We start from the raw sequence: 27,996 nt of genomic DNA, 5'->3' as shown, positions 1-27,996 counted from the left end.
CGAAGTTCTAGACATTCCGAAACTAAAGGTATGCTTTCATTTTGAAACCAATTTTGCTTGTATCCGGTCTTTTTTCTGGCTGTTCTTTTCTTCTTGACGCTGTTAACTTTCCAAATCGGAAACCAGCAATGACAAAAAGTCGGGTGGTTTCACGATCCTTTAAATACTAAATCTTTGATTCTGAGTCCAAACGCAACATTTACACGCTTCACTTCTACAAAATGGGTGCAAAGGTTTTATTTAGAACCTCATTAGTCTTGGAGAGGGAAAAGTATTCGGAGAATGTGTAATGGAAAATAGGAAGCACTAAATCTGGACTTCACTTCCAGTGGACTACAGTAGTTGAGTAAAAAGGTAAACATTAGGCTGTGTGTCAGAGAAAGACACAGAGAGGCAGATAAGTTACTCAGATCAACACTTTATTCTTCACAGCATTATTCTGTCTGCAACAATAAGCTACAAAAGCTTGGAACAATATGAAAATAACCTCATGAGAAGCTTCTGAGCCCAATCTAGCACTTATCTGTTTCAGTCACAGGATTAATAACATGTTGAATCATGAGTCCAGATGAGATTGCTTTGATTTGCCCGTGACCAAAGCTGGGGCAGTTACACTAGCATACTCCATACAGGTCATTATTAATATTTAAAAAAAATAACGTGACAAAACATAGGAGCTGAAAATACAGTATGTTTGCAATTTTACATTGATATACACAAATGGTAAGTAAGTCAGGCCATGCCTTTGCTTTAAATATCACTGAGCGATGACAGTACTTTGCAATAGTCATGGATCAGTGATGAAATTAAATGATTGACTTGTAATCTTTAAGTTTTTTTTTTTTTTTTTTTTACTTACTTTCAACTGATGCCATGAAATATAACTCCACACATCAAGAGTTAAAAAACACGATCAAATACACAACAAAACTAAATAAGCCTCCTGCGTGTCTCGGCACACATTTTGGCGACAATAATCATCGCTACAGATTTGTTGTTCCATCATAAAACTGCAGAAATGTAATTTTCCACGTTTACTTGTTCGTGCAAGAGAAGCAGAGAGAAGATGATTGCACTACAGAGCAAAGTGTGACTGTAACAATGTGGCCTCCAGCTGTTTGTCTATCTATATTATCCAGTGATGAATATACTTTTGTTGCGTATTTGTTTGCCGTTCAGGTTTTCATCCACTGGTCAGTTGCGAGGCACAACGCCACTGTGTTTACGTGCAGCTGCTGTTCAAAGAAAAGAAAGCCTCTACATTTATATTTATACATAAATTTATATATTACTAAAAAGCCGTTACTTCAATCAATGTATTTCTTGAATAGTCGTCCGTATTCTTCAGAATACTACTTAAATATATAATATATAGATAGACCAATCATAAATTCTTCATTATTCAAAGAGCTTTTGTATTAGTGGTTCTCTGGGGAAATGTGTCCAGTCTGGGATCTTCGGTTATGGCACAGTGGTCTCTTTCCTAAGATGAGGGATATATCTGGTCTACGTTCATCACTTGAGCCCTTACCAGCAAAAAAATAAGCTTTATGTCACAAACTGGCAAGGTGCCTGACATTTACTTTTTTTTTTTTTTTTTTTTAAACTCTCTTCCTTCCCCCTACATGCTTTATGAATGCCTTAATCCCGCCCCCCCCCTTCTACCTTCATACAGGCTTGGCACTGTGGATTTGATAATATGGTCCACCTAGTCTCTCACAGTAGTAGCCAGTTGTCCACTACATCAGCTTTTCTAGTTTTTTGTGTTTTGCATTGAAAAATGAGAAACAAGGTTTTTGATTCCTGCTAAAAAAGGGTCAGGACGCCAAAGACAGTACAACAGATTTTTCCATGGCTGCCACTTGGTGGACACAATTACTAACGAACTCATGGATCCAGCAAAGTGAAATCTCCAGTGGATGACAAGTGACGCTACAGGACAACTGACCAGCGGTAGAGACGTACGGCAGCACCGAGCCACCAAACGCATCACTGAGATGATATTTCACATGTTGGTGTCCCTCCTGTCTTTGTTCGGTGAGGGCTTTGAAGGATCCTTAGCTGCCTTGCCATTGACAGAGGCAGCGGCGTCTGCACCGGCAGCCACCGCGGCAACCAAACATTTGGTCTGCTCCTCGGTGCGGGGCTCCGGGCTGGGCTGCGTGGGCGGGGCCTGCTCCACCGGCGGCTGGACGGTCAGTTCCTGCTGCAGTTTGTGGCTGTGCAGGAGGCGAAGCTGAACGCGGAGCTCCAAGATGGCTTCCTGCTCCTCGTGGATGGCCTGGTTCAGGTGGGTATTTTTGTTCTTCAGGGCAATAAAACAGAGACAGTGCTTGACAAACCAACTACTTAATTTCTGGCAATATTTACAGTGAAAATATTTATTTTATATTGCTCACGTCCGTATTTAAACAAAACCGATTCAGTCTAAGTATTGCAATTTTATAAACACAAACAGCCTTATAGTGTACTTTCAGACTTTACTCTGTCAGAACTCAATGCACTTTACTCAGTCTTTTAGGTAAATAACAGACTATGATGATACTAAACAGCCAGTATGTGCTGAATGTTTTTTTCACCTCCAGTTCCTCATTTTGCTTCTGCAGGTCTTCCAGAATCATCTGCAGCTCTTCCTCATCTTCACTCTCACTTTCACTGTCTGACGAATATTCCTCTGTCTCACTGCGCCCCTGCTGCCGGCTGAGGAATACAACGCTGGGTTACAGTTGAGACCTTTAGTACGTTTAATGACAGTTGTACATCATAATACAACATATTTAGCGCTTAAAATGGTTACCTCTGTATGTCTGCAATCTCTGCTCGCAGTCTCTCGATTTCTTCCTTCTCAGTAGCAATCTGTCTACGAAGCACCTGCTCAAGAGAGATCAGCTCCTCCTGCTCTGTTAGGATCTCATTTTCCTGATAATTGAGAGGAAATTATTCCATCACAGGTTGGCATACATGGAGCTTAGTAACAATGTGTGTTTGAAGGACTCACCTGTGCTAAGAGGAGGTTAATGACTTCCTCTTCATTCTCAGTCATTTCCTCTTTTGAAACATCCTCCTTTGAGAGGCTTGCTATCTCCTGGGCTATCTTACTCTCACACTCCTAAAAGGCCAAAGGTGGAAAGATAAATAAATAAAAACACAATGGACAAGCTTTTCTGGTTTTCTTAGTGAACTTTTCTAATAGTATATCATATAGCTCCTCGATATATTAAAATGTTTGTTCAGACTATAACAGAGAGGTGTTGATTTATGCCTATGGTCATTTTAGAGGCTGGAGATATCATTAAAAAGGACAATTCCCGCGCAAATGAACCTAGGGGTTAATAACGTGTGTACCGAGTCGACCCTTCTCTGGGATATGTTTTTTTGTTAATCAAATGTGTCTCTAGCGTGGAAACAAGCTAGCGCAAACAGCTGATTAGCTTCTAAACGTTAGCCTTCAGGGCAGAGGGTAAATCGCCATTTCTACACCACTAACAAGGCTCAAAATAGCACCACACTAGTGGTAGCGTTCATGTATACATGCGGGCGCCATCTTGGAAGCCATGCTTGAGCTATGTTACTGGTTACTGGTTGCACGGCGTTCATCGTTCGACTGGTCATGACTGTTTTCCAAGATGGCGCCTGCATGTATACATGAATGTTACTGTCTTTATAATCTATCTTTTTAATAAACTGTCAGTACACTTACAAAGTTCTCAATGCTTCGGTTTACATGTAGGGACCCTCATTATGCTACCGTTGAAGTGTGGTGCTATTTTGAGCCTTGTTAGTGGTGTAGAAATAGCGATTTACCCTCTGCCCCGAAGGCTAGCATTATAAGCTAATCAGCTGCTCGGGCTAGCTTGTTTCAAGCTAGAGACACATTCGACTAGCATGAAAACATATCCCAGAGAACGGTCGACTCGGTACACGTGTTATCAACCCCTAGGTTCATTTTGCGTCGGAATTGTCCTTTAAATATATTAAAATATGCACATGCACACATATAGTATCTAGACACAACTTACCTGTCGTTTGGCCTCCCTCAGTTTGCGTTTTAGCGCAGTCAGGATTCTCTGAACCTCCCAGAGCCGCTCTTCTTTAGATAAGTCCTTCACCCCTGCCTGCAGGTCCCTGTGCAGGCAGTTCAGCAGGAACTCCTAAAACACATTTTTATTATGTCATAATTCAGTTGACACTCCAGAACTACCTAAAATGAGTAATCATCAAACAAAGTTTCAATTAAATAATTACAGCAATCTGTGGCAAACTAAACTGATTCTCGAATGATGATCATTAGTGCAAGTGCAAACCATAATCAAAAGTAGTACTAATACTCTCTCAGTAATCATAGTGCAAACTATTTTTTTCTTTAAACGTGATACACTGCTCAGCCTAAGATATGGTCATGTTCCTTTCTCAGGAATATGAGCATGTCCACATTCTATATCGTATCGAGACTATATGTACAGTGGAGCGATAGTCTCTTCACTCAGAGAACAACGTTACAACGTAACCAAGCTTTTTCTGGCAGTAGTTGAGACCAGTTGTTTTGTACTTAAATTTGTCATTGTACGGTATAGAGAGAAATAAAGCTTATTTTATGACTGTTTCAATGATTATGTTCTAAAGCACAAATAAATAACCATCAAACACGCAACAGATGATTTTGTGGAGACATGCACTTTGACAGAGAGCGAGAGCGAGAGAGAGAGAGAGAGAGAGAGAGAGAGAGAGAGAGAGAGAGACCTCTACTGTTCTAACACTGGGTTTTACAGGCAGCTATTTTCCAATTGCAACTCCGCTATCGCTCTGCACAGTTTAACTCAGGAGTCAACTTTGGAGAACCGGCGGGGGATCTTCTATGCCAAGTTCGAGGTCAAAGCCAGACTGATGATGTATTATAAGACCAACCATGCCAGACTCTGTCATGCTGGCTGCTGCTCTGCACTTGTGTACTTATATCGCGAGACGACTTTTCACGTTTTAATCGTCACACCTCTACTAAACAGTTACCAAAAGTTTGTTATTTAAAAGGAATAACTGGAATACCCTCTCACATCTGACCGTTCCATATCAGCTGGAGCTTGGAGACAATTGGCTTAACTTAGTATAAACAGTGGAAGTGGGGAAAGGGCTAGTCTGACTCTGTCCAAGGGTAAAGAAAACCCACCTACCAGCACCTACCATATCTGGTTTGATGTTTCGGTTTTACAGAGGGTTATGTGAAGTACTGTCTCCTGTCTTGTCTTTGACTCCAGTTTCATATTGAACAAACGGAATAAGCATATTTCCCCTCCAAAACTTCAAACTATTCTTTTAACTTTTTAATTAATTAATTGGCTAAAAATAACAGCAGGACTGAACCCACCTGTCGTCGGATCTCCTCTTTGATGTTCTCCTGGGTCTCAGGCAGCGCCGGCATGGTTGCCATGTTGGACCAGCGGAGTGGCCGCACCACCGGCTTCAGGACTACGTCTCCAAACAGCTCCCTCACGTGTGTGAAGAACATGTAAAGAACACGATTCCCAATCTGAAGATAACAGGGTAAACAAATCAGGGAACACAAAGCACACAGTATCAGAGCTTTGCACAAACTGCATCTAGTGCATGCAGTGCATGTCAGATAAGGTTTGTATTATGTGTGTTAGACTGTAATATGAAACCCAATTATCACGGTGCCTCCATCTCCAAAACACAAATTCCTGCATATTTACTTAGCATGATTAAAATGACCCTGGACTCCACTCATTAGTTGAGAGAAGGTGATGGGAGTCCTGCTGCTGTTTGTTCAGAATAAGTGGAGCAGCCACCGAGATGTCCCCTATGGGAATAAATCAGATTCACTAAACTAGGCCAGGGGTTTAGAGATGAACTGAATGTTTGATCCAATAAAAACTCTGTTGGTTTGTTGCTGAGGGGAGGTTTCTTATCTTGGAGGTACACTTGAGCCTGAGCCCTAAGGCCTATTTTTCCATTTGATGTTTAGTTAGCCTGTTGCTGTTGACTCACTGCTCTCTGCAACATTTTAACATATTTTTACCCATTTCCTATTGATCTCCATTTACTCAGCTTGATCTATTCTTCCTCTCTGACCTGTATGGTTGGGTTAAGGACGATGGAGATATTCTGAATATTCATCTTGGTGTCCGCCTCCCTGGCGATGACGTGGTCCATGTGCGTGATAAGCCAGGAGAGAAGAAGTCGGCTCTCCGGCGTCACCTCGGTCAGCAGCCTCTGGAACTCCGCCATCTTCTCCGCCTCCACCTGCCGACCGCAGGCGTCCTCAAAGCGCTGGGCCAGATCTCGGCCCAACAGGATATCTGGCAGCTCGCGTAGGTACTGCTTCAGTAGGCTGGCAACCGTGTGGGGGTCATACTCCTCCAGGCAGGGGCACTCCTCACGGTCATATGCTGCCTTCAATTCATCCACTTTGGACTTCATACCTGAGAAGGAGAGAAATTGATGTGAGTATCAATCAGACATACAAATACTGAGATAGTTATATCTTTTTTTTGCAATTTGCCTTTTTTCACAAGATGATGGAAAAGTCACCAGCCTCCCAAAGTTACTCTACCTGAAACCCGGTAGATGCCTTCACACTTCATGCCATAACTTTCAATGTAGTCCAAACATTCTCTGAAGACGGCTGGCAGCTGGATGCCATCATACAGAGCCGTCCTCTTGACAGCTTCAGTCAGAGGTGCTCCAAAGATGGGCCTGAAGGTGGGGATCTCCACTGGGACTGGCTCGGCCTCTGTTGTCGGTTTCTTCTTCTTCTTCTTCTCCTTCCATTGTTTAACCACATCTGCAGCCGTCAGGTCCTTAGATTTCTTGTCCTTAGCTTTGTCCTCTTTGGGGCCCTTCTCCTTTACCTTGAAGTCCTTCTCCTTCTTCTTGGAGAAGCTGGGCTTCTTGAACACATGGATCCCCTTGGAGCGCTTCATCTTGGACGGGCTTTCTGCTTCGTCTGCTGAACTGTCCTCCTGGAAAGCGGCGTAGCCTTCCGCTGCGAAAGTAAAGAAAGAGTAAGAAGAGACGAAAATAGGGTTAGATCTGAGGGGCGAAACACCCCTGTTTTCTTATCCTCCTCCTACGACAGAACCATGATAGTAGTGAAATTGAAACAGGAAGAGAGATGTGTGAGAGAGAGAAGATAGCAAAGGAGGGGGAGAATGGGGAATTAGAAAAGAGGTCAGCCACAGATTTAGCATCGCTCCCACAGCACCTTACGCCTCTCCTCTCTAGAACAGGCTCAGTTCAAATATATTTTTCCTCAGATCAAATAGCTACAGAGCAGTGTCAAAGGCAGTTAGTGGCCTCTTTGTTTCCTCTCATAGTCTCTACTCTGGGTTTCCCGTAGAACAGTCCCCTTTGTATCACGCCGCTGCCTGAGACACACCTTCAATGGGCTCTCTGGGTGTGCTCGGAACTGTCCATCTCTTCCTCTCTCCCACCATACTCTGGTGTAGGAGCTAAATACAGACGTGCAAATATTCTGATACAAAGTGGACAATGAGCCTGACAACCACTCAGTGAAAAACATTCTCAGCAATGGAACATTTTTCACCGCTACAGCCATCATGATGGAAAAGTGGGAAGCTCTCTCTCTCTCTCTCTCTTTACTCAACAGCTACTACTGTGGAGACCATCCAGCAACATTACAATGGTATTCAGTCCTCAAGTGCTCTAAAGCTTATTAGTGGCCTGCAGTAGATGACCCATACCGGTAAATGAACTTAATGGATTTTGTTCATGCACGGGCTTTGTTCAAGCTTTTGATCAAAAACTAAAAATACTGCCCATTACTCAATCAGTACTAATTTGTCAACTATATACTCACCAAGTGTACAGCTTGCATGCAAGGTTGCCAAAATGCTTTTTCATAATTATGAGATATTACACTATCCCCAGTAAATTGCGATTTTCAACATGCCATTAACCAACATTTACAGTCAGCATAACATATTATTATACCCATGAACATTGTTTTGTTATACTCAAAAACATTTATTCATGAGCAGAGTTTACAATTAGCACCATCCATCAGCCAAATGCTGGTAAAATATGCAAGTGGCTGGTAGATGTGCTTCACTAACCCGCCAAAAAAAACAATAGTAATCTATTTGAACATTCACTAGCCATTTAGCTGGTGGACAAAAAGTTAATTTTGAACCCTGTTTATAAGTCAGCAGACAAACATAAGGATTAGTCTGACAAAGATTTATAGGACAAAAAGTCAGTTACTGAAAATCTTCTAGAGCTTTCAGCCATTTCTCGTTGCTTTGACAAAGTTTGGAAAATGGCTGAAAGATCCGCTAAATGTCCAGTATGTGACCTTTTTTTACAAACTGCTATTTCCAAGGTCAATAATGAACATTCAACCTCAAACTACAGGATCGTTTCTTACTCCTTTTCTCCTTCTTCTTGAACTTGTTCTTCTTCTTGCTGTGCTCTTTGTCATCGTCTGAGACGTAGGCGTCAGGTGCCTCGTGGTGATGGCCATCATGAGGCGGCGACGGTTCGCCGGTGCGGTACAAGCCGGGAAACTTGGTGGGACTGATCTCCTCAGAGCTGGGGGTGCGGGCCACGCCCCCTGGGTGCTCAGCCCTGCGCTGCTCTGCAGGGCTGCTGCTGGGGGGCAGGAAGCACTCAGTCATGGCTGCTCTGGCCTTGTCACTCCTCTGACTGGCACATCACCTCTCCATCACACCTGCAGTGGGCAGAAATACAAGATTCTAACACGATATAACCCTGCATTCGACTTCCAGATAATCTCGAGTGTGGTCCAGTTTGCACATAATTTATTTAATAATTCCTCCTGCCTGTTATCAACGTGTTAGTCCCTTATATATGTGATGGGCAATGGTCGGGTCTGCTAGTTTCTCAAGGATTTTAATTTTATTTGTTGTATATTTATTTTTGTGTAGTAATACAGATCATATTGGAACTAAAAATAATATAATGAATTAAACTTGAAAAAACTGCTTAACAGTACTTTTGACAATATAGATGTAATGAATTACTAACGGATTTTAAACCTGAGTGTCTCATTCCATTCCAGAAGTAGCTTACAACTATACAAAAGCAACACAAATGTACATCAACAACAATAACAAGAAATTCTAAACAAAATCGTCTCAGCAGTACTTGCACCACCAAATGGAAATCTAAATGGCCTAAGAAAAGGTAATTTGTATGCTTTTTAAAATTAATCATAATTAATTATTTATTTAGGCAAGCTGTGATAATGAATGCAAAATAAGTTCTGTAACTGTAATCTGTAACGGATCTATTTATTTGTAAACCAAACTCAAATTTTGTGTTAAACTAAAAAGCACAACAAAACTATCTGTAGCCCTTTCCGCTTCTTGTTCTTTCTTTGTTTCCTGAATATTTTAACGACTGTATATACAGAACAACTGCAACAGTTACGTCCAGCCACCAGATGGGGCTCTGCTATATGAACGATCACATCTTGCATGTCCTACTTCTAATATGCCAAGTCTGACAAACCCAGTCAGCAAAACCAAAACTACAGTCCACTTCATCATCTAAAGAAAGATTGATTTATCAAAAACACAGCCCTGGTGACTGTAGATAAGAATATTTAGACAATAATTTGAAACAACAGTATGTCAGTCTGCCTTGTTTATGTTAAATCAAGCACAAAAGGGAACTCCTCAGCCGTTTGTACATGTTCTAGGAAGTAACTTAGATTAATTTACGTAATCACGGCAGGGGTTTTGTGTGTTTAAAAAAAAAAAAAGATACGCTTCAATTTACTCTACTAATCACCGTAAGATGTATCTTAAACTTACAGTAAGTTGAAGATCTCCTGTTACATATTGATACTAGAAACAACTTAAATGTAAGTCAAGTGGTTAGTGAGGTGCAATACGTTGCAGTGCCAAGAAGACAAATGTGATACATGACGCAATAACAGCTAGACATTCACGAACACTGTCTTAATTGAACTCTGGACACCAAAACTATTAATAAAGCCTGTCTGACATCTTAATCTGCCTTCCTTCCCTGGGCAGGTTATCCTCTTTTCTTGCACTGTCCTGTTTCTAGAGAAAAGCTTATAAAACACAACCAGTCATATATCATCAACTGGCTGTTAAACTGCTTGGGTTAGTTGCTTCACTGATGCATTTAAGCATATTTACACTAAAAACTAAAAGCTCTCCTCTGAATGGAGGGGCCCATATGCTAACGTTAACGTTAGTTCAGCTAGCTGCCAACCCGCTAAGCTAGCTGACTAGCTAGCTTATCCGTCACGATTAAAGCCGCCGTTTCGTCCAGACAAAACCAACATGAGACATATAGTTAGCTACGTGTGCTTAACTCTATTTTGTAACCGCTGTACTGTCGTTGAACACGCAAAAAAACAAGGACAAGAAACTTTACCAAGAACTATCCCGTTCGGTCAATTTCAGAGTGGAGCTTCCGGTTGTCTCTACACTAAATAAACCCATCTGCGCTTGCGCCACAGCCGAAGTGCTTGATAGGAAATGTAGTTCGAAAGCGAACGCTTCAATCGCTTGGATCTTTCACCACAAATGTCTATGTAGGTTTCTTGGCCCACAATGATCTAGAATTAATGAAGAATGTTTAGGCTGTGGTCTCATTTTGATCTTAACCACAAGCTTGCTGTTATACAAGCCTGTGTACAAGAGAAACTGTCAAACAAGGTTTTGTAAAGCAACCATCATCTAAATTAGGTGAAACCACTTGCTATTCTGAATCATATGTACTTTCCCAAAGGCTGTGGTTGCACTCAGAAGACTGGTGGTCATTGTGACACATGAAACACATTAGTCCTCTGATCTCTGTTGGCACCATCTGCTCCAAATCCACAGCTGCAATGGCGAAATGAGGTCATGATTCAATATCATAAAAAAAACAAAAAAAGACAAACAAGGTCTCATTGTGTGTCCGGTACATTAGTCTGTGCAAACTGCTGTTGCATGCCAGTTGGGAACAGAACCAGTGATAGGGCACCCTGCTGCCTTTTGAAAATGCACTGGCATTACAAAGAGCATTTGTGTGTGGTGGTGAGAGATTGGCATTGGTAATCGTTCCCTTTCCCCTCCACTTGCACGAGACAGTCAGTGCCCACTGGAACACCTGTGGACCAGAATGGTATAATAACAACTTTGTTTCCCCAGGAAATGATGCGTTTCCGGACTTGGGCAACACTAGGCTAAGATTAGAGCACGAGACAGGCAACTTGTGAGGACAAACATTTACTATTTCACTCATGCATGCACTTTTTTACACATCTTTTTAAGAAAATATAGTAAAAGGAAGAATATATTTTAAGATCACACACACACCGTTCTGTGAGGCAAAACAGTCCATGTCACCAAACTTTTCTTTATTTGGCATGAGACTGACATTAAGCAGACCATAATTGTAAAAATACGTTATTCATATACACCTCTAGTAAAAAAAACACTATTGAAACATATCTAAAAATATACACAGTGAAACATAACAGCAGAATAAAAACAATTTGCAGGGGTAGGAGGAGGGGTGTAGGGGGTATTTTACAAGGTAACTGAGGAATGCTAACACATAACAGTCATAGTTTCCTCTGTCCTCAGTCCTCTGGTATGGCCCAGACATTTGGTACAAATATGTGCCCGCACTTCAGAAGAGACAGTTCATGCACTTCACAGCCTTGCTGCCGTAGTCCACACACTCTGGTCCGATGCACTGGCAGCAGGCGTTGTGAAACCAGCGGTACTTGGATCCTCCCATTGACTCACAGTATAGTTTACATTGACGGATAGACACGCAGTCATCAAAGTAGACCACTGTGCACATGTTTTCTGAAATAAAAAAAGCACAGGCAAAGAAAAAAAGACATGAGTCACAAATCCAGTAAACGTGGTTTATAAAAACAAGCAGCATTTTAAAGTAATTACCTTTAACCCTCAGTGTTCCTACTTTTACTTCAGGGGGGAAATTTATTTGCTGCAATTAAGTATGACCATATGTGTTAGTGAGCTTAATGAGTTAACTGCTCAGCTCTGTGGGAACACTCCTATTATGAGTGTGTCTTTATAGCAAATAGTTCTGGTTCTGGCTTAGAGGTAGACAGCCGCAACTAAATTTAAAAAAATGGCAGCGGAACAACACTTTCAACCCAGTTACAATTCCCTAAACTGGAGGTCTTTTGGCAGTCCTGGCCCTCTGAAATAATAAAAACCTGACCCAACCCAAACTGGTCTTAGTTCAAGACTTTGTAGTCTACTTCAGCTCTGGGTGGGGCCTGATTTTATTACCACAGCCTTAGTGAGTGTGCATAAATGCAAACGAAAAATTTGACTGGACCCGACAGGACGAGAAAACCATGTAATAACAAAGCGTGTGAGCATTTAGCGTAGTGCATCTCATGTAGAGTAACTTAATCGGAAACTGTATGAGTAATGTTGATATGATGGCCTTCAAACCAATGTGAGGTTGCACATTATCAAACAGCAAGTGACTAACCCCCTTTTCGTTTTATTCAGGTCCGATAGAAGCACTGAATAATTATTGTTGATTATTGATGTTTTATTGTAAAATAATCTGCTGATTATTGATAATTGTTTGTCGATGTGTAGCTAATTTAACTACTTTATATATTGTTGGGTAGTTTAATCCATAACAAGGCTTCATATTTTATAAGATCATCATATGTTTTTGAATGTCAAATCACTTATTTTACACCAAAAAAAGAAATTAATCTTAAATTTCCTATAAAGAGGGATTTTTTTAGTATATGGATTAATATGGATCCAGATTTCTGTGTGCTAAAACAATCCCTCAAAGCTCAAGCTTTACCTTGAGTGTCGTAGCTGGCGTGGATGCTGTTGCCAGGCACGGAGACGTTCTGCTGCTGGCTGTCGAGCGACTCCAGGAAGGACACCAGGTTCTCGTGATGGGAGAGCTCCTCGGCGACGGGGAAGGACACCACCATCATGTTGATCGGCGCGTCGCCTTCTGTGAGGGCGCGGAACAGCGAGGGGATCGGACGGTGCAGCTCCTCCACGGTGCTCTTCGACGTGGCCGGCGTGTCGCTGTAGTTCTTGGGGTTACACATCCCTGACATTAAAAGAAGGATGACGACATTAAAGGGTCAGCTCATGAAAATTACAAAATCACTTCAGCCATGCAGATAGTTTAGTAGTAGTAGTTTTATTTGCACAGATTTTGAGATTACATTTGGTTTTTTAATTATTAGAGATAATGTCCCTGCTCTCTGGATAATGCAGGCCTTACTGTCAACCGCTTTCATTACTTTCTACCAAAGAAATAGTCCTTATAAAACCTCAGTGTACTTGAGTGAACAGTATGATTTTTTTAATGTAAATATCAATGCAGTGAATACCACAAACCATGCAAAGTTCCATAGCCAGGATTAAAGAGCCAGGATTTAATACTGAGGTCACTGAGGTGACACTGCCCGTTATGTAATTCTGGTGGAGACAACTGAATTTTAATTAAAATTTTTAAATTACATTTAAAATTTCAAAACATTTAATCTGAAAAATATCAGAATCAGCCTTTAAAAACCTGACGTGTGCTACGAGTGTTATTATCGAACAAACTCTTCAAGTCATGAAACCCCCCAAATTCACAGATGTATATGGACATAACCTTGGTCCTTGACTGCAGTGGAGGCAGAAATCTCAGAGGTGGAGATCTTGGAAAATATGGGTGAATAAAACCCAAACTAGCTCCATGTCTATACCACTAAAGGTTATGCTTTTCTTTTTGTATGTGTGTGAAGTGAGCCCTTAAGCGCATTGGCAAGGTTTAACAGTTAAATGGTTTCACACATGATTTTAACTCACAAGGGTACCGTAGTTTTGTAAAACCACACAGCTGTCACGGTATCTTTTGTCTCAATTAAGATCCTTTTAACACTTCATTTAATTTCCAAATACAGTAGTAATCACTTGACAAAGTCCCCACATCCTCAGATGCGATCTTCCTAACCCTTCAAATAAGTGAATTACAGCTAATGGGTAAATCATTTAATTGGGAACGGAGTTTGACAGAGGAATTGGATTACAAACCAATGCTAAAAGCAGAGCCAGAACAGCTGTTTTAGATAAAGCTTACACATGGGTCCTCCCTCCATGTCCTCCCTCCTCCTCCTCCTCCCTTCCTCTAGAATACAAACTGTCCTCTCTCCACCGCTCCTTTACTGGGCTGCTCTAACCACTCTCAGATACACACTTCAAAGTAGCAAGCGTTCGGCACAAATAACATGTTTAGAGTGGAAACTTACTTAAAGTGGTCATAAGGCTACTGCTGTAAGAAAAAAATATAAAACGTATAAATGAGAAATATATTCTAGCTTAAATCTACAGGCTGTATTGTCAAAGGCCTGCTCAGGAGGAAAAGCTCCACCACCGTAACATCTGCGCAGCAGCACCAAGTTCAGCACCCAGTGTCAGATCCTTGCATTTGTGTTCCACATGAAAGAGTTTAATAAAGCTTCCTTATCAGCATGTACAGTAATATCTGTCTGTCAAAGCTGATCTGAGAGCTGCTGGTTTACAGGGGCGGGGCCAGAGGGGTAGCCAAGGGTGGCCGAGAGCTGAGCAGCAAACAACCAGCAGCAACCGTTCAAAAGAGCCAGTCGGCAGAGAATGGTGCACACCATACCAATCAAGAGGGTGATAGGTAGTTGGCTTGTTTATATCATGGATGGATTACTGAACAGGCCTACCGGGTCAAGGACCAGGGGCCCCTGGACCACAACCTGTGTACGAACACTTCTCATGGAAATTCAATTAAACGACTACAAAGACAAGCAAAAGGACTTCAGAGAGATTAACAATCAGAAAGTGACACAAAAAACGACCAGAAAGATGCGCAAAACAAAGCACAAACTGACTAAAAAGAGATGCGAAACGTCCACAGACTCAAAACAAAAAGAGAAGCAGAATGACTAAAGAGATGTAAAACCAGAAAGAGGTTTAAAAAAAAAAAAAACATGCAAAAAGATGCAGAACAACCTCAAACAGACATCATTTGCTAAATGAGACATAAAACGACGCAAAACAACAACAAAAAGATGCAGAACGAGCTCAAAAATACGAAGAACGATCACAAAGAGACACAAAACAACATGCAAAATGACACAAAACGAGACATAAAACTAAAAAGAGTGTGGGTGTCTCGTTCAAATATATAGCAGGGGTGGGGGGGTCTTTTACATGTCTGTGTCCAAGAACCAAGTCTTTAAATTTGAGTCTTAACACATATTTTGACTCATTTTACAAATGTGTAAAGTCCTGCTGGTTTGAAGCAGGTTACAGATGAAGAGAGGAGTTAAAAAGCGGAATCATTTCTTGTTTCGCAAATCCGGTTGTTTTGTGATCTCGCTGGGATTTACACCCCCACCGCATCAAGCTGGGAGGCTGAAAGTCAAAGTTCATTTAAGCGGGTCGACCTCCTCGTCCCCTTTCTCTTCCGGCTCCTTCATCCTTTGATCATCTGGAGTACCGCGAGACTTCCTCTCCACATGTGTAGGTGCTTCTTAGTAGTGACAATATTCCTTTCATTTCCTACGCTCTGATAAACAGTGCTCCTTCCTGGTTCTGCTTAGCATTAACCTCCAGGTTGTCACTTCTCAGAGGCACCTTCAATATCTGGCTCCACTCGCCTCACACTTGTATCAGAGCAGCAACACTCGGTGTGCTTCTCAACTGTCAAGTGCATTACAACGGTCTCATTTTTCACAGGCTTTTTACTGGGAGAAAGTACTAGGCGGCGGGGCAACTGCAAGAATGGAAAGAGATAAGTGCCTGAATGGCACATATTTAAATATGTAGCAAACAAAGTATGATCAATTACAGAGCTCATTGCCTACTGTATTTAAAAAAACAAAAAAACTTTTTTTTACAGTTAAATACTGTTATCAGTATTTAACTTTATTCAACTGTACATAACTTTTCACATACTTGCTTGTTGCTGATACTGCATATAATGTAACCAGACTCATTCTACTGGTTCTGTAAATACTGTACACATCATACACACATTAGAAGAAGAGATACTTTATTGATCCCCAAAATGGGGAAATTGCATTTTTACACTATGTTGATATATGTTACACACAGGCCCGAAATACACACACAGGCACAAACAGGACCTTAAACATGCACTAATGGAGAGATGTCAGGGTGAGGGGGCGCCCCGAACAGTTGGGGATTTGGTGCCTCTCCAGCTACCAATCCACAGTCCGTACGGGGACTAGTAGCCAAGACAAGTCCCTACGGACTGAGCTACTAAAATAAATTAATTAAATTGCATTGAGTTACATGCATTAAATGAACATCAAATTCAATTTCACTCCTGTGGTTTTAGTTTAAAGTTTAAATGCAACAGTCCAAAACAAACCTGACACATTCATTATTCATACAACTCAACCGCTATATTTGCTGGCACTAAATCTCTTTTACAGATGTTCAGCTCAACATTCATCACGGAGCGTGGGCTAAGCAGAAAAATCCAAAATGATTTGCTGACTAAACTTTGCGGTCAGCTTCAAAACATGTTGCTAATAAATGGAGACGCTGCACTCACCCACACAGTCGCAGCACTCTTCCCAAAGGTTCCCCAGACACAGCATGCACTCTTTACAGCATGAACAGTTCCCATCAGACGGACGACACTGGCACAGCTCCTGCAAGACACACATGCATCAAAAACACGCATCAGCAAAACAGTAGCATAAAGCACAGAACCGAAAACGGATCCTCAACCACCTCAGTTACCAAAATATTTTTTTGGTTTAATTGCTCCCTAAAACAGAGATTTGGGAACCAATGCCTAAGCCTGGAAGTAGAATGATTAAATGGAAGCGGGGACCAGATGTTGTACATGATACATGGCAACATGATACTTTCTTGTTGTATTTTAGCCTATTTCGCTTCTAAATTAGGGATATCCTTTGTGTTGTGTTTATTGGCTTTACTTCCTCATTGTTTGGTGTTCCACAGATCCCACTGCTGCACTGTATATGTGTAAATATCATAATTGAAAAATCAACCTTTTTTTTTTTTTTTTGAAATGTTCTCTGAGACCCTAAACAGAGTCAGTAACAAGTTATGTTCCATTTTTTGTAGTGGACTGAAACATCATCAGTTTAAAATCGTGTTAACAAGCAAACTTTTTCAAATAAAATTAGGTAAAGTCCTGAAGTATCAAGGTAATAAAAAAATACATTTTTTGTTAGCGGTTATACATTTGAGATAAACGAGCGAATACAAACAAGTAAACTCTTAAAAACTGTAGTGAAAAAAAGTCCCCACTGAGCTCAATCAGTGGAAGAAATGCAATCATCCATCCCCCATCAAATTACATTAAGAACCATTTAGTGTATAAAAGATCCTGGTCATGTAGGTGCAGTAGCAGCATCAGTGTTAGAAATCACACAGCAGACAGAACCCGACATGTAGACATGCTCCAAACAACCAGGAGACGTACCATTAAAACGTCAACACAAAGAGCAACAGCAGGTTTGCTTCACGTACAGTTACTATTACTGCACCCGGCATGTGTGGTATCTATCGAAGTATGTAACACCGTGATGAATAAACCTCTGCTGTATTTCCATTCATGAACAGAGCAGGTTCGGACACGTCAAAGTTCACAGTATTTAGATCTTTTCCTAGAATGATTGTACACTGTAGCTGGAGCTCAGTGGAGAGTGCTCACTGACAGTGGTGAACAAGTAACTTTACACTTCTACTCCACCACATTTTAGAGAGAAATATCTTACTTTTTACTCCACTACATTTATCTGACAGATACAGTTCCTTTTCAGATCAAGATTTTATACGTCAAAAATATGATCAGTTTGTAAAATATACATTGTTACAGACTAAACAACCCAACAGAATATACAGTTGTTAAAATGAGCTCTACCTTGACACATTCCAATGCTACTTAAACGGTAATGAATCAGGAATAAAATTCCGATAATAAATACATAATAAATGTACCACTGCTATTTTACATAAGTAAGACTTCAAATGCAGGTTTGAAATCTCGGTATTTCATTGCGGTATTGCTACTTTTACATAAGTAAAACATCCGGGTACTTTTTTCACCACTGCTGACTGAGTTTTCATTTCAGAGCAGTCTTTAAAAAGGTCCAATGTGTAGGAATTTCTGCCATCTAGCGTTGATATCATATATCACAATCGACTCTCTCGCGACACGCAGTTCAAAATACGTATTACAGCTACGGTAGCCTTCACGCTTCAAATAGCCGGTCTTTTGCTCTTCTCAATATCCTTTTTCTGTGCGAAGAAGAAGACTCCTCTTCCTGAAATTTGGATTTTGAATACATGTGGTCCTCCTTGTTTCCTGCTGGGGCCGGGAAGCTACGATACCCATTAGCAGCATTAGCAGCACCTGTGAGTTTATCATGCGACAGCGAAAACGCAAAAGGCGGAGCAGTATGTCCTGTATTTCAAGATGGCGCATGAAAATTGGAGCGTCTACCCCATATATGTCAATGGTCTACCCCAGTTCATGCGAATGCAAACATAAAATGTCAAGCCAAAAAGGAATATTTGGAATTGATGGTGGAGGTAAATATTCATGAAAAAGGACAAGTTTGTGAACGGGCAACACAGATTTTGATAATGAACAACTAAACACGTTACACACTGGACCTTTAAGTCTTTTGGGGAAGTTCAAGATGAGTCTCAAGTCTTCATGAGAAAATTGCAAGATCAAAACCAGGTTAAGTCTTTCTCTAGCGCTGACACCGCGCTGTGGAGATTGGTCTGGCTGCGCGAGACTTAGTCTGAGTGAGTGTCAAAGTAAGTAAAGGCTTAAACGAGTCATGTCCAAATCAAGTGTCAACTTGGCTTAAAAGGACAATTCTGGTTTATTACAACTTGGGTCTAATTTTCATAGTTTTGGCCATCATTTTTATGTTTAATAATAACATTGTATTGATCAAGTTAATTGTTGAGAGCTTGTGAATGTGGTGACAAATATTCACGGGTACAGAAACTCGAGCAGTCAGACATTGGGACAGGTTTCAAACAAACCAGAAGATTACCCAAACTTTATTTAAAGACAAAACAAAGACAAACTGAATAATTAACCATTGTCCATTGTAAACATCCACCACAGCTTACAGAACTAATTCTTGGTTCAATATTGACTTTTTTTTTACCTCTGAATAATTTTGTTTAGATAATCTGACTATCTGACTGCTCTTTGTTGTATCAATGTAGCTTTGTAACCAGATCTTAGGGACAACAGCATTATTACAGATGGTAGCAATGATGGCCAAAACTACAAAAATAAGACTCATGTTGTTATAAACCAGAATTATCCTTTAAGTCAGAAAGGCCAATACCCAACCCAATATGCCGATACCAACCATATTAAACGGATCGGGTATATCGGCAAAGACCAGTGACCTATCCACATTAAATACAGTTACTTTGTCAATGTCGTTATAAAATTCCGTGTTTATACTATCAGTTATCATGTTACCTTACTTAACAATGATTTCAATGAGTGTCATGCAGTATCCAATGCATATTTTAAATTTGAAGAGAAGAGAGCACTGGTATGAGCTCAGTTCTTGGTATAGACCAGGTGCCAACCATGTGTGATGTCACCCATTGGTTTGTGGAGATCTGCTATGAGTCTAGTTTGCCGTTAAGGGCGCAGCCATCCTGATTGCAGATGCAACACTGCTCACACTCTACGTTACACACTTTCACTGGCAATCACATCATAGCCACGCCCTAAAACACCCCCTGCTTTATCGATGATGATTTTAAAATCAATGAGACCATAATTCAAAAGATGAACATCATTTTGTATTGCAGAATACTTGAAACTAGCGATTGAGACCATAAACTCATTAAGAAAATGTTTACTGAGGTAATAAATCAAGTGAGAAGTGAGTCACTTTCTCATAGAGAAACCAAACTCCTTTTGCAACCGCACGTATCGCCCCCCTGCTGGAATTCAGATAGAGTGCAGGTTTAAGGCACTTCCACATTTGCAGCACTTCGCCGAACCGGATGCGTTGTCCATTAATATTTACAGTCTATGGTATAGACAAATTCCCTGAGTTGAGGTAATGGAGAGAAACAGTTGGATCGGTGTATCCCTATCCTACTCAAGTCTCAGGTCTCCAGCTCAGACATATTTAGTACATTAAACAACCTGTCAGCAAAACAAACTGGTATAGAAGTAAAAAAATAAAAGGCAAACATGCAACTAAAACAAGAATAAAAAGTTGTCATTACCAAGAACTTCTCATGTTGCTTTTTATAGAAGGAAGGTAATATTATTACGAGAGCTTCTGCAAACAACATGCAACCTCTGCTGATCCCATAACTCTTCTACAAACACTTAATAGCTTCATTCCTCAACTTCAGTTTGTCTCGGGGGATGTAGAGACAGTGAAGGAAACAAAACTCAAACCGTGTAGGTGGGGTTGAAAAGTGGGTGAGTTCCTCTTTCTCCCCCCCTGTTCTCTCCTGACACAGAACAGGGAGCACATTCCTCCAAGTCAAGGTCACCATGATGAGGGAGGTGGAAGGGGGGGGAGAAACAGAGGGAGGGAGAAGAAAACACCTGGAGAACAGAACATGGCCGCTCCCCCCCCTCCCCAACAACTTTCTCCCTTTTTTTTTTCTTAGTTCTCTCTCTCTCACTCATTCTCTCTCTCTCTCTCATGTCTTTTCAGAAGCCATCTCCTACATGAAAACAGCCATGGCTATGATAAAAGACTCTCCAGTGACTCACCGAGTGAGGGATTGCAAAACCACACACAGTTGACTTAATCACCAGCCTCTCAATCCCCAAACCTCTGATCAAGATCTGATCCCATGAGTAATTATGACTCTCAAAGGTGGAATTATAAAAAAATAAAAAAAATAAACTGCTGCCCGAGGGAAAACATGCATCTTATATTTCACAGATTTAAAAAAATAAAAAATAACAAAAAATAAAAGACTTTTCAAAAACCATTTGATGGAAATTAAAGAGGCTTTAACAGACATTGTGCTGGAGCCAGGAGGTAGTTAGCTTAGCCTAGCTTTAAGACAGGAAGAAGGTGAAAACAGCTACGTTAACTTTGTCCGAACCAGTACCTTGGCAATCACTCTAAAATAAATCGTTCAACATTTTGAGAAATATAGTCCTTCACGTTCTTGCCAAGACTTGCCTATAAAAACAGAAGATCGATACTCATGTCTGTGCTTTGAGTGTGAAGCTAAAGCTAGGATGTGATTACCTTAGCATAAGCTAAAGACTGAAAGCAGGGGGAAACAGCTAGCCTAGCTTTGTCTAAACAATCACCTCTAAAGCTTGCTAAACAACACCTTTTATCTCATTTGTTTAATCCGTACTAAGCACAGATTTAAAAACTAAAATGTGTGGCTTTAGAGGAAGAGCTAGCTAGCTAGGAGGTGTTTAGCTTAGCTTAGCATAAATACTTCAAATCAGGGGGACGCAGCTAGCCTGGATCTGTCCAGAGTTTAAAATACCTGTTTGACAACAAAATAAATAAAAAAACATTCTACAGCTTGGATGTTAACACAAAAATGTGTGGCTTTGCGAGGATCTATGTGTAGGCATTTCTTAGCTAGCCAGTGAGTTCCTGTTGTCTTAACGGACGGATACCCTGAAATCATTTATCATCTAAAACTACAAATTGTTTTTAGAATTCTGTTTGTGTATGTATAGACAAACAAGATATAACATGTTAACAACTAAGCTTTATAGGTGCTGGTAAACATGAGAGTGGTATCGATCTTCATCTTCTCATCTGAATCTGGTCAAGAAAGCAAATTAGTGCATTTCTCAAAATAGCAGGAAGAAGTACATCTGGGTGGGCACTATACTTATTTGTAAATACTATGGATTTTTGCTCAAGGCTGGAAGCCCAACAAAGATACTAAAGAAAATAGTAGAAAATAGTAGATACGAAGATTGAACACAAAGCTAATGATAAGAATTCTTTCTTCATGGTATCATGAAGTCATGAAGTCTATAACAAACTGAAGTAAAAGCATGATAACAGACAAAACTCAGTTTTGAGTAACAAGATTTTTATCCAAAGATGGTCAAGAAGGATAAAGAGGCATCGACTGCTTGAGCCTTACAACAACTAGTGCTGGTGACCCTTTTCAATAAAGGCAAAACGCCGAAATTATTAACAAGTGCTGGAACGATTAGCTGATCATTCAACATTCTCTGGTTCCAGCTTCTCAAATTTGAGAATGTACTGCTTTTCTTTGTCACATGATAGTAAATTGAATCTCTTTGGGATTTGCACGGTTGGTTGGTCACCTCGAATTGTGGAAACTAGTGATGTGAATTTGTTCACTACTTTCTTGCATTTGACAGATTAAACAATCTAAAACTAACGGGACAGATTACTCGTAGTTGCGACCCTACAAACACTTTCCTCACTGAACTGGCTGAGGTTATCTCAACGACTTAGACGACAACGACTATTAGGCATCCCTCAAGCGGAAACTGCTGTAATCAGTCAAAACTCAGCTGCAGAGAGACAAAAGGACTGAGAGAAAGTGAACATGTGCTGCCTCGTCCTGCCAAGCGATCGCTGCGGTGCGTTAACTTTAAAATCTGCTGCCCCACCCTGCTCAACAGCCCGGCCTGGACAAGGTTGGCTTGTGAATCTCAGCACCAAACTGTATAATTCCCTCAGCCAACCTCCCCCAACAGACACACACACCTCCTCCTGACCTTAGCCTCCCCTCCCTCCCTCCCTCCCTCCCTCCTCTCATGTTCTCCCACCCTCAGGGGTTTTGGGGAATTCAGACAAATTACTTAAGATGGCAGCAGAGCGTAAAGGCGAGCGTCGTACAGCAGATCCCACTAATCACAAGCAACATGGAGCTTCTACAGAGGGACTAGAGGCAGGCAAAGTTTCTCCTTCACGGCACACGCACCATCGCTCTCGCCTCTGACAGCAAGCGAGTCGGTGTCGGCGGGGTCGCGGAAGCTATGAGCTGATGATTCATCAGGCGAAATAAGCCACCTGGAAGAAAACAAGCTGCAACCACAAATGTTCTACTAATCGCAGGAGGTTGGTATTTAAACCGAAGAAGGGACAGAAGTTGGTGGTTTTGGTAGCAATCAAATTGTGCCACAAAATGCAGATTACAGACTATAATCTGTGTTTAAAAAAAGCTACACTTTATTTCCTTTGAAGATTGATTTTTATAAGTGGACTGAAAAAAAATGAGGTCTTTATTTTAGTTCAAAACTTCAAAACAAGGCAAACAGGCATAAGTCAAAATGTGAAAAGGGCAAGAACATATAAAATAAATAGTGGGCGAACAATGGCATCTGTAGTGATGAACCATTTAAAAAAATGGTTTATAGTTAAAGGTCATTATGAAGAAAAGTTCCACATCATTTCTGGGTGCAGCTTTTTAAATGTGCCTCTGTTTTAAATAATTTGTAAATGGCCTTTTCAGATATAGCAAGCAATTTGAAGACTTTAAATGGGTACTTTTTACTATGTTGTACATTTTTGTAGATGAAACGATTAATAGATTAATTGTTAAAAAAAAGAAAAGAAAAAAAAGGGATCGATTGATCAACAATGAAAATAATCGTTCGTAACAGCTCTACTCTTATAATTGTAATTTCCCCACTGGGGATCAATAAACAGTATAAATTATATAAAATATTAATTACTCGTCTGCATGGCTCTTTCAGCAACAGGTGCTACGTTGAGCCAGGTGCATTATGGGCAGTCAAAATCACCTTTTAAAGCAAGAATTTTTTTAGTTTGTAGCCTTTGCGACGAAGACTCAATTGTCTCAAATAGAAAGCAACAGATACTAAAACGATACTAAAAGATTGTTTTTAAAAAATGGCAATGTTTTTTGTCTCCTGCCTCTAGATCTTTGGTTCGTAACTTGTGCCAAGTCTACCTCAACTACCTGCAAAAAGAAAATTGTAGTTCCCTAACAGAGGGACTGAAGTCAAACAGGTGAAATGACCACTGAGGTTAAATACAGTACTTTAAAAAGATGTTAATGTGAGAGGCAGGGCCACTAAACACACACCCAAAGTTCAGAGGACAAGCAGCAGCTCAAATTTGACTTGACAGGTGGTGGAAAGACAGGCCGACCCTTCTCTTCATGTTTTCCCTCAACATAACAAGAATGCATGACAGAATTTGTAGAAATAGGGGGGTACCACCCCTCTGCCCCTCACCCACTGCGCTTCAGACGTGAGGGGAAAAAGTGACACAAAGGAAGTGATGCTAGAAAGTTTTTTTTTTTTTTTTAAAGTCCGAGGAGTTGGTGAGAAAATAAAAGGAAACCTCATATAAATTAAAAGAATTTCACCCATGATCCTTTGCTCTAAGACAGTATGCCCTGAAACCGACTGAGTCCTACAGGTAGAGAGCAGGTGTGTGTGCATGAAGTTGGACAGTTAGATCACATCTCTGCTCTTCCGCTGCTTGCTGTGGGAAAACCTTCCCCTCCAGACTTCACTCAGCTTATCGAAAGAATGTATCTGCATTCTTCACAACAGATTCCATCTTTGTTCTCCGGTCCAGATCTCCATCTCATACACGGACAGTTTTTAAACTTTACTTTGGCTACAGCTGGGTATTTGTTTTTACGTGAAGTTTTGGCACAGTTGCTTAAAGCCGTAACAACAGCCAAGACATATTTTCCTGTGGAGTTTTTTGTCTGTCCTGGCAGTTTAACGCTAAATTAAATAGTGTTAAAACAAGGTTTTGACTGCTCTTGACTTCAACTCGACTCCGGCTGCATACGCCATTTAATTTGTGTTCTTGTCAAAGAGAAACAACAATCTCTGTTTACACAAAAACAGCTGTAACACTTTAGGATGAAAAGCTTGAACTTGGCTGCACTCGCGTAGAAATGTCCCACTTTAATCTGCAGAAAAGATCAGTACTCATCAGCTTGTTTGTGAGCAGTGATGTCCAGAGTAAAAAAATTCACATTGAAAGCAAGTCTGTGTACATTTTTAAAGCAATCATGTGGGATTTTTGAAGATGCAAACCACATTTTCATGCAGTTTAACAACCGTTCCCACAAACAGAACTACATGTATTATATTCCAAATTTAAAGTAGGAATGATATCTGCTCATAAAGTGGCGTTAAGTTTGGGTTGATTTCTTTGATTGGGAGTCAGAAAATCAGTGCTGCCATGCCTCAGAAGGGAAAGGAAGGAGGAGTCGGCTGTGGTAATCCAACATTCTTCATCCAACGCTGTTGGAGAAATTGTGTTTATAGAGTGTGAAAACCTTGACGCCCTTTACCTGGATGAGACACTTGCTGACGTCGCTCGCACACAGGGCTTTGTTGCAGCCAGAGGTCAGAGACAGTCCTGATAGGAGGAAGAGGAGAGCGGCGGCGGCAGGGAGGATCAGCTGACCAGGCCTCATCCTGACGGCTCACCAGCACGGCACTGGAAACACCTACATCAACACGAGACACAGGACAGGACCTCAGAGACCAGGACAAATAAACAAAACTTCATCACGGACATTCCACAGGAGGAAAAAGTGAAGAGCTGCAGTTGGTGCATAACCGATAAGAGGACACAAACGTTGGTGCATGATGGAAATACTACACTTTGAGTTTACTCATACTGAGTTAACACCTTTTTGTTGTTTTTGCCCAATACAGATCTCAAATGGAAAATGTCAAATGGAATTGGTTTCTTTTAGTATCCTACTCCTGATGAATTTGAGTAGGTTTTAATAATGAGTCATGTTGTTTTTTTTACCTAAATTCTCTGTTTTTTTGCGCTTCATACAGTACAGTATATTTTGTACCCACAGTATGATATCTGAAATCTAAATTTTGGTGCCAAAAGAACTACAAAGTGTAGCATAAAGTAGATAGAAATGTGTAATATATATGTATATATATATAAAATTTTGTGAAATTGCAGCTGCGTCATGCAAAAGAAGCACACACTTGACATGTATCAACAACACAGCATTTCTAAAAGGCCTGCGTCACATTTCATTCAAAGCCAGAACTCACTCACGTTACTCTGGGATAACAACACACGCATACACACACATCTGGCAACATCAGCTTCCTTTCACCTATTTTTCCAAGTGTAGCGCGTGAACACACCGTCTAATCATGTTACTCAGCTCTTACACTTTGCTGCACATTTTTCCACTTCACATAACGGAGACAAAACATGTGAAGAACATTAGCTCCCTCAGTCATGAACGCGTTTCTTCACCTCTTTTTTTTTTTGGGGGCTCATTGCTAACACCAAAACTTTGTTTTACTCGCGCCCAGCTACAAGAGAATCGAGTGCAGAAAACAGCGACATAATAAAGAGAGGAGTTTAAAACTTACCACAACGCCGTTAACAAGTCCAAGACTTTTCTTTTTAAGAGGGAGAGTGGCTGTTGTCTCTTTGAACTTCTCCAGGATGGTGTTCAGCCGCCGCTCAAGTGTCCACTGTGTCCAGAGGGCGTCAGTCTCTCCGCAGCAAAAAGCGACAGGCAGTCGGCCGCCTTAAAGGCACATACTCCATTTTCTATCCAACCTCTGTGGAGGAGGACAACACCGGCCTCAGGTCACACACACACACACACACACACACACACACACACACACACACACACACACACACACACACACACACACACACACACACACACACCCCTTCAGTATCTTCAGGGTAACGGACATGAATACCAAGAGATAGCATTAGCCTAACATCTGCGCAACGCGGGAGTTGTATGCGTAAAAGTCTTGTGCGTAAACTCTTGTCTGTTTATCTCCTTTTAGCCCAAACTCTGGTCATTGCTCGCCTGCCCAGGTAGGCTCTGCCTTAGCTTCTTTTAACACAAGCAGATCTTTTCTTTCCCCGAGCCACCCCCCACTCCATTACACAGTCCTTTGTCTCCAGTCTTATCAGCGGCCTTGTGAGTGCGCTCATTAGGTGAGAAAAGGCGGCTCGGAAGCTGTGAAGCTGTGCGGACTTCCCGCTGAGAACCGCCCCCCGAGCTCATTTGAAGCAACTCTGCCGCCGCAGAAACGCTCTCTCTGATGGGCCATTTCACTCCGCAGGTGTTTACACGTGTTTTCCTAAAAGACCTCATCAATGACCACAACAGGCCCCACTTCCATCCCGCAGGGCAGGAAGCTCAGCGAGGAATCAAGGCTGCAGAGTCATTTAAATAGAAATCAGTCATACCAACAAAGTAAATGTAAGGCAAGGCACAAAAAAAAAAAGTCTAATTATTTAAACATGATTATTTTTGTATCGAAACAATTATTTTCTTATGTTTGGGGTCTTAATAATGAAGTTGAGTTAAAAGGTAGTATTGTTTAAAATGATGTTTGTAGGTTCAAATTAGTTGTTCCGTGGGGTTGTGTTAATGATGTAGCTACACATTTCTAATACAGCAGCAGTGCAATAAGGTTTTGACTTTATAGTCATTTTGGAGGCTACTAACAGGTGTTTCAAATATTTAGAGAATATTCAGAGTTACACTTATGTTTAATAAGTAAGCAGCTCTGCAACCATCTCAGCAGTTATCACTGCAGGCACATTAAGCTGACTGGATGTGCAGTGTTGTGTACAGTGACATCTACTGGCAGAGGATAATACTGCCACAACGACTAAAGATACATCTGAAATGTTAAATCATACATTTTTGTAGGGCTTTAACCTCTTATTATTTTTATTAACAATGAAATGAAAAATGCCCATTGCAGTTTCTCAGTGGCTTGGAATTGTTTTGTCCAACTAACACTGAAAGAACAGTGAATGTTTGGCATCATAGCTCATCAAACTAAAACAATTACATGGATAATCAGAACTGTTTGACTGATTGACTAATCGATTAATCAACTGTTAATTGTTTCAGCTCTTGTGCAGTGTTTAGATTAATGACACCAACACTTTAATTTCACAACAAATAAAATTTATTCAATTATATATTACAAATA

At 40.8% G+C, this 27,996-nt stretch overlaps 2 protein-coding genes across 3 annotated transcripts; both read right to left on the bottom strand.

Annotated features, from left to right (window-relative positions):
* Positions 1 to 398: 398 nt before the first annotated feature.
* On the bottom strand, positions 399 to 10,531 carry ralbp1 (ralA binding protein 1). Of its 2 annotated transcripts, none has more exons than XM_039815836.1 (10): positions 10,405 to 10,531; positions 8,402 to 8,704; positions 6,569 to 7,000; positions 6,088 to 6,437; positions 5,363 to 5,524; positions 4,020 to 4,151; positions 2,999 to 3,109; positions 2,798 to 2,919; positions 2,580 to 2,715; positions 399 to 2,305 (listed from the first exon to the last, which is right to left on the bottom strand). In XM_039815836.1, exons 2-10 carry the CDS (start codon positions 8,649 to 8,651, stop codon positions 2,006 to 2,008), a joined length of 1,995 nt encoding a protein of 664 aa, XP_039671770.1. In that variant the 5' UTR covers positions 8,652 to 8,704; positions 10,405 to 10,531; the 3' UTR covers positions 399 to 2,005. The 2 variants fall into 2 exon arrangements, with proteins under 2 accessions (XP_039671770.1, XP_039671771.1); XM_039815837.1 differs by having other exon boundaries at positions 2,580 to 2,700.
* Positions 10,532 to 11,338: 807 nt separating this feature from the next.
* On the bottom strand, positions 11,339 to 26,637 carry twsg1a (twisted gastrulation BMP signaling modulator 1a). The gene is made up of 5 exons (XM_039815838.1): positions 26,392 to 26,637; positions 25,329 to 25,487; positions 16,588 to 16,687; positions 12,829 to 13,089; positions 11,339 to 11,831 (listed from the first exon to the last, which is right to left on the bottom strand). Exons 2-5 carry the CDS (start codon positions 25,452 to 25,454, stop codon positions 11,650 to 11,652), a joined length of 669 nt encoding a protein of 222 aa, XP_039671772.1. The 5' UTR covers positions 25,455 to 25,487; positions 26,392 to 26,637; the 3' UTR covers positions 11,339 to 11,649.
* Positions 26,638 to 27,996: the final 1,359 nt, after the last annotated feature.

Source organism: Perca fluviatilis, chromosome 11 (assembly GCF_010015445.1).
Source record: "Perca fluviatilis chromosome 11, GENO_Pfluv_1.0, whole genome shotgun sequence".
Taxonomy (NCBI): Eukaryota; Metazoa; Chordata; class Actinopteri; order Perciformes; family Percidae; genus Perca; species Perca fluviatilis.
Note: the sequence above shows the minus strand (reverse complement) of the source record. Positions and strands in the feature narration are given on the sequence as shown.